This window comes from Solanum tuberosum, unplaced genomic scaffold, assembly GCF_000226075.1.
Source record: "Solanum tuberosum cultivar DM 1-3 516 R44 unplaced genomic scaffold, SolTub_3.0 scf00159, whole genome shotgun sequence".
In the NCBI taxonomy this organism is placed as follows: Eukaryota; Viridiplantae; Streptophyta; class Magnoliopsida; order Solanales; family Solanaceae; genus Solanum; species Solanum tuberosum.
This window is the reverse complement of record NW_006239089.1, coordinates 339,980-346,910: the sequence shown is the minus strand read 5'-3', so window position 1 is coordinate 346,910 and position 6,931 is coordinate 339,980. Positions and strand designations below refer to the sequence as shown.

Here is a 6,931-nt window from a genome sequence, read left to right as displayed (position 1 = left end):
GGTTGATTCAATTGCCGTCTTGAACCATCGGCGTTTTCGTGGTTGATTCAATTGCCGTCTTGAACCATCGGCGTTTTCGTGGTTGATTCAATTGCCGTCTTGAACCATCGGCGTTTTCGTGGTTGATTCAATTGCCGTCTTGAACCATCGGCGTTTTCGTGGTTGATTCTATTGTCGTCTTGAACCATCGGCGTTTTCGTGGTTGATTCTATTGTCGTCTTGAACCATCGGCGTTTTCGTGGTTGATTCTATTGTCGTCTTGAACCATCGGCGTTTTCGTGGTTGATTCTATTGCCGTCTTGAACCATCGGCGTTTTCGTGGTTGATTCTATTGTCGTCTTGAACCATCGGCGTTTTCGTGGTTGTTCGTTCGTTCGTTCGTTCGGATTTGAAACCCTAGCTTCAAGTGCCGATTGAAGATTCTTTGATTTAGCTTCTTTAGTGTTGTTTTGGTACAAATTTACTCTCTGTTTTGTATTCAATATTTGATTAGATCTGTTACTGTGTTGTATATATTTGATAGAATTGTTATTCAGTTATGGCAATTCATTTCAAGTATAAAAGTGCGAAGCATTGTGATTCTATTCCGATTGTCCATCCATTTATTTCTGTTTGGGATTTGAAATTAAAAATATTTGAATCGAAGCGTTATGGTAGGGGTAAAGATTTCGATCTTCTTATTGCCAATTCACAAAGTAACGAACATTATGTTGATGAAAAGGCTTTGATTGCTAAAAATACTAGTGTTTTGATTCGTCGTGTTCCTGGACCACCTCTCTTGCCCATAGTAATTCCATCCCTTACTGAGTCAAAGCAAGTGTATAAAGAGGAGGGTCATGAGTCTGTTTCAGCCAAATATTGTTGTCTAGATTTTGAATGTGATGATTTTGGGGATGATGTATATGCCATTCCAAAAATATTGCCTGTTCAATCAGATAATCCTGTGCCAAGTGCCCCCACTAGTAGTAAAAATGATGAAGACACTAAGATCAAGAATGTAATTGCTACACCAGACATTGAACACTTCTCTAATGGCTATGGTTTTGGTCGAGGTGAAATGGAATGGAAAAAACCACCTTATGGATACGTGTGTCATCGATGCAATGTGCCTGGACATTATATTCAGCACTGTCCTACAAATGGTGACCACAGTTATGACATGAAGAAAGTGAAGCCTCTACCGAATTCCATGTTGATAGCAGCCCCAAGTGGTGGCAGTGTTGGAGTTTTGAAGCCCAAAGAGGCTGTATCTTCAAAGGGTGTTGAAGGTTTGTCGTCTACATCCTCTTCTTCAACGAAGAGTTCCTTTAGAGATATACCACGAGAGTTCTATTGCCCATTGTGTAAAGAATTGATGAAAGATGCAGTTATAGCAAGCAAATGTTGTTTCAGTAGTTTTTGTGATAAATGCATTAGGAACCATATAATGTTCAACTCTAGTTGTGTTTGTGGGACTAGAAATGTAGTTGTTGATGCACTCTTGCCTAATATCACTCTAAGGAAAACAGTAAACAGAATGTTGTCGGAGTCCAGTAACAGTGGTTCAGAGCATGGAGTTAGTGCTCCTCTTCCTCGAGTTCAAGATATGGTGTCAGCACATAATACCCTTTCATTCCCATCAGAATCGTGTTCAGCTTTGAAGGTGGCCACAAAGACTTCAGGGAGGAAGTCTGTCGATGAACTGCAGCAGAAGAAAAGGAAGAAACCATGTGATGTTGATGTTGTAAACATGAAATGGGGAGTTGCTGCTTATTATCCTGCACATAGCACAGGCGAACTATTTAGAGGACAGTATGATGAGACTAGAAAAGCAGGTTTGAAAAGGAAGCGCGAGATGAGCATTGATCAGTTTTCTAGTGTAGTTAGTTGTTGAGGGATGAAAACATTCACATTCTGTAATGTTTTCAAATTCAAACATTGTTTATCAATACATCAGAATTATTTTCTCTGGTCTGATTTACTAATTCATATCATTTTTAATGAGACATAATTGATTGGTCAATTTGACACTTATTCAGTTATATATATGGCTTGTTTACATTCTAGTAAATCCTTAACTCATGAACATATAATAGAAATTAAAGCTATTCTACTTGTAGTTTATTAATGCTATTGGTAAAAGATGATATATCAGTATCAGTAGATAAATCATTAGGTGTAAGCTAAAACATTAGTCACTTGTACATAATGGTTTTCAATGGCTTCCAATGCAAACTTGTTATGTTCTTTATTTGGGGGTTCCCCCTTTGGTGGAGCGATCTCCTGTATTCATGAAGTAAATTGGAGCAAGGGCTGTGGCCTTCATAGAAAAGTCTTTATAAATCGTCAACGTTATTAAATTGTGTTTGGTTACACCCTTAAACCATACAATAAGGCTATAATTTATGCTCCAATTGCAAAGTTAGTATTTATTTTTTAACTAAATTCTGCTATTCAGTTCCCATAAATATTTCTAATTGTCCCCCCAATTCCTCCTTGATTATTTTGTTTTGTTGAATGCATCATTTAGATAGAGTACGTAGTTTGTGTTTATGGGGTAGAAATTGTTATGTTCAGTCGGGAATACTAGCTCTAAGCCGCAAGTTAGGGTAGAAAGAACAGATAGTCAGATTTTTTTTCTTATGTGTTGGGAGTTTGTTAGATATAAGTATTCTAGTGATTGTTCTCGTGGTATAATTTAGAAAATGTCATTTTTTTCCAGTTATGGTGGTGAACTTGATTTCTATTTAAGCATATATTTCACATAAAATGGAGAAATCTGTATTCACTGAAACGTATTGTCGATTTTATTGATTACCTTATTTACCTCTGTGGCTAATGTGACTGATTATTATTGAAAAGTTATAGCTGCTACTAGATGAAAAACACAATAAGTTACCAATCACTTGATAAATTACAATACACATGTTACATGACTGTCTTACAAAAATTGTACCCATTGCAAAATAACAAGCACAATTTTGAAAAGTTCATGTATTTAACAATCGAATCATAGACAAAGCCTAATAAAATTCAAGCAGGTCATAATAAAGACAAACTCAAAACTAAAAATAAGCAAAACATATGAACAAATAACAATAAAATAGAGAATCAAAATTCCATTACACTTCCATCAAATATAATAGTGTCGATACTGTCTGTAACAAACCTCCTACAAAACATTGACTAACAAAATCATAAGCTTAAATTTTCTAGGCAGCAGCCTTTTGCTTCTTTGGTACACGATAGGTACCAACAACACAAGCGTGGTCTCTTTCAAAAGGTTCAAGAGTAACCTGCTCCACTGGTTTAAACTGATCAGCTTGTAGCTTCTTCACTTCCTGAGCAAATACGGCTTCCGCTGGCACTGTTGAATCAATGCAGTTTGCCTAGAAAAATACAGGGAGCCATATAAACAATAAAGGAAAAAACAAACAGGCTCTAATTGATACTTCCAACAATATCTTTGCATCAGCTTAACATAATAGAGCAGTGGCTACAAACCTTTATTGAGATAACAAAGTGACCTCCAGCTTTCAAGAAGTATGATGCATTCAGAGCTAAAATTCTTGCCTGTGAACAACAAAGTTTATTTAAACATTGGAATAGAACTCATACACATCATACTTCTGTGCTGCCGGACAACAATGAAATGAAATCCTAGAGAGCCACAGACGAACTTTCCTGTTTTAGGCTAAAATATCTGTGCAGTGTGCTTCAGAACCACAAAGACTATATACAAAGTTACTCTCCTAATATTATGGAAAAGACAATAGGTTTAAGAAGAAAAAATGAAATACATAAATAGTGATTCATTAACTAATTGTAAGATTTATTAAGTGATGTTTAGGAAAGAAGAAAATAGGAGTTTCAGGTTCACAAAATCAGAAAAGGTCTTCCTGCAAAAAGAAGCACAGAAATACTGTACTGTTTCGTCTTATTCAAAAAGAAACAAAGAAAGAAAAGAAACTACTCAAGGTTGAAGCTAATATTTCAAACTTCAAATAAATAAGACAGCATCAGAAACTCGGTTTAACATCATCCATGAAGTCTTGAAGGGGAATCCGAGTAAATCATCATCTGCTTATCAGTTCAGTATAGAACCAAAAGGAAAAGAAATTTCATAGACAAAGAAGTATTTTCAAAAAGTTTAAAGTGAACATGTAGATAAACATCTAAAAATTGAAGAACAAAAATTTAAGTTCAGGAAAAAATGAAGAAAAACAACTGAAAATGGGGGGGGGGGTTTTAAGTTTTAAGAAAACATGAAAATAAACATCTAAAAAATGGCTTTAAAAATTGAAGTTGAAAATATAAAAAGGCACTAAAAGGAACAGAACCAGCCAACAATAGCACAAGTTCATTGAAGGACATTATGTATAGAGACAAAATCACTATCTGAAGTACAAGAGTCAACCAAAAAGATGGGAAATATAATTGTTTCATTGAAGTAAAGATACAAGTCAATATCAAGTAATCAGGTAAATGAGATATAAACCCACAGCAGTCGACCACCATTGACAGAGAAAATGGTATCAAAAAACATATGCCACAGCAAAATACTATTGCACATCAACAGTCATAAAAGGTCAGACCTGATCAGGTTGAGCAACATCAGAAAATATCACATCCACCATTCCAACCAACATTCTGTATTTGGCTGGGTGTCTAGCATCCTCAATAATGGGAATAACATTAGTACGTTTCTTAGCCATGTTCACCAAGTCCCTTCCACTTCTGTGAGAAAATTCAACAGCATATACAACCCCATCCTGCAAAGAAATGAACATCTAATAAAAAACCAGCACTGCCATCAACACAAAATATGAATGAATTCACATACATAGATACTTACAGGTCCAACAAGGTCTGAGACATGAGATACTGTTGTTCCTGAAGCAGCACCCAGGTAAAGGACTCGAGCACCTGGTTTCTGAAACAAATTCAACATGGAAAGAAATGTGTTATTCTCAAAACAAAGAATAACTACTTTAAAGCTCATGATTTGACAGGAGACAAACTTACAATCCAGATATCATCAACTCCTCCAAGAATTGCAGCTGCTAACTTAGAACGGAAAGGGTTCCACACTCTGTATTCAACCTTAGTTCCATCTTCATTCTAATAATGTAATAAATATACACAAGTCAATAATCTTGTACATTCAACAAATTTTTGTATTGGGTTAGTTCTGACATACAGAAGTTAATAAGTTCATACTATATGTATATATATTAAGATGATAATCGGAACAGAAAACAATAGTAGTATACAAGATGAGGGAATATGGGCGCAGTAACAACGATAGAATCATTATAGTTGTTCAAAATTTCTTGTTCCATCGAAAACGAGCAAGAACAAAAACACTATGATAAACTATATACTTAGATAGACTTGCATTTAAATACATTAAGACAAGTTGCATATAATTTATACGAACAAAGCATTAATTTCAGATCCAAGAAAGACTTAGCCTTGCAAACATTTGGTACAAAGAGACATAAAAAACAAAGTACACACAACAAACAGAACAGTAATAAGTTTAACCTAAATATAAAAGAAAGATTATAACCTGAACAGAGATTCTCTTTTCATTGTAGACAGCTTCACCAGGTACCAAATTCTTAGTACAAAGAGCATCTTCCTTGCCCTTAGCAATGAACACGCCTCCATGTCTATGAGGCTCCACCACAACCCTACTACCACCCTTCATTCCTCCACGTCCCCTTCCTCCACCTCTTCCACCTCTGTCTCCTCTACCTCCTCTACCTCCTCCTCGCTTCATCCCACTTCCTCCACTTCCAAAACCCCCTCTTCCACCACTAAAACCACCTCTACCACCTCGTCCTCCTCTTCCTCCTCCATCTCCTCTTCCGCCCCTGAATCCACCACCACCACGACCTGCAAATGTCAGTAAAAATCATATATTAAAACCAAGTACAACCACTACTGTGACTACTAAGTAGAACTTTATTTCAACCCAATTCATACAATCAAGCATTAGAAGTAATTACATAGAACCAGATATTCATACCTCTAGTTGGTGCAACCATGGCTGCTGCTGGTGCTGGAAAATGATGGAAGCAGAGAAGAATTATCAAGTAGAGCTATAAACCCTAATGCTGAATGTCGAAGTTACAGTCTAGCGGACATTTTATACTGCTAATCAGGGTTTAGGGTTTTGCGAGAGGAACTAGTTGGGTGCTCAGATGGGCTTGGGCCGTAAATATGAAGCGTAGTGGGCCGATCTGGCTGAAACTTGCCAACTCCTTTTTCCATTATCAAAGCAATATGCTTTCATAATGGGCCAATCCTGAATTGATGATGAAATGTAATTTAGAGAGAATTACTGACTATTCTTAATTGGGCAAACTACATAAATCCCATTAGTTTAGGTCCTAATTACTCAAATTCCCGATAGTTTTAAATATTACTTTCTCTATCATATTTCATACTTAGGATACATGAGTTTGAATTCGTGAGATACATGTATCTGCCGAATTATAAAATCGAGATACGTATTTTATTTATTTAAATTAATTGGTTGTAACTGATTTCTTTAAGAGAAACTTTCACATATAGCAAACAAAAAAATCATATATGTATGCTATAGCAAAGTTTGCATAATTGCGCTCCATAGCAAACATATATATGTATAATTCGCTATACATATATACAAAAAGAAGCAATTGTATAATTCGTTGGCTCCTCTTCAGAAATGTATAATTTCGCTGGCAGGCCATTTGTATAAATTGTTGTTAGCCTCTCGTTTGTATAAATCGTTGACAAACATAAATTATACATTATACAAGCATAAAACTGGGCAGGGGAATATTTTTATTGTATAATTATAAGTGTATAGGACGAATATATATGTATTTGCATGTGTATATACAATTTTCTCTCGCTTTATACAAACATAAACGCAATTTATACAATTCTGTTGTATAAA

At 35.6% G+C, this 6,931-nt stretch overlaps 2 protein-coding genes across 2 annotated transcripts; one reads left to right on the top strand and one right to left on the bottom strand.

Moving 5' to 3' along the window:
- The first annotated feature begins 538 nt into the window (after positions 1-538).
- Positions 539-1,873, top strand: LOC107061741 (E3 ubiquitin-protein ligase RBBP6-like). The gene has a single exon (XM_015311522.1). The coding sequence runs from the start codon at positions 539-541 to the stop codon at positions 1,871-1,873; it is 1,335 nt and encodes a 444-aa protein (XP_015167008.1).
- A 1,191-nt stretch (positions 1,874-3,064) lies between these two features.
- On the bottom strand, positions 3,065-6,126 carry LOC102584645 (mediator of RNA polymerase II transcription subunit 36a-like). The gene is made up of 7 exons (XM_006353838.2): positions 6,014-6,126; positions 5,552-5,880; positions 5,005-5,100; positions 4,835-4,912; positions 4,575-4,751; positions 3,484-3,552; positions 3,065-3,368 (listed from the first exon to the last, which is right to left on the bottom strand). The coding sequence occupies exons 1-7, from the start codon at positions 6,030-6,032 to the stop codon at positions 3,192-3,194; spliced, it is 945 nt and encodes a 314-aa protein (XP_006353900.1). The 5' UTR covers positions 6,033-6,126; the 3' UTR covers positions 3,065-3,191.
- Between the last annotated feature and the right edge of the window lie 805 nt (positions 6,127-6,931).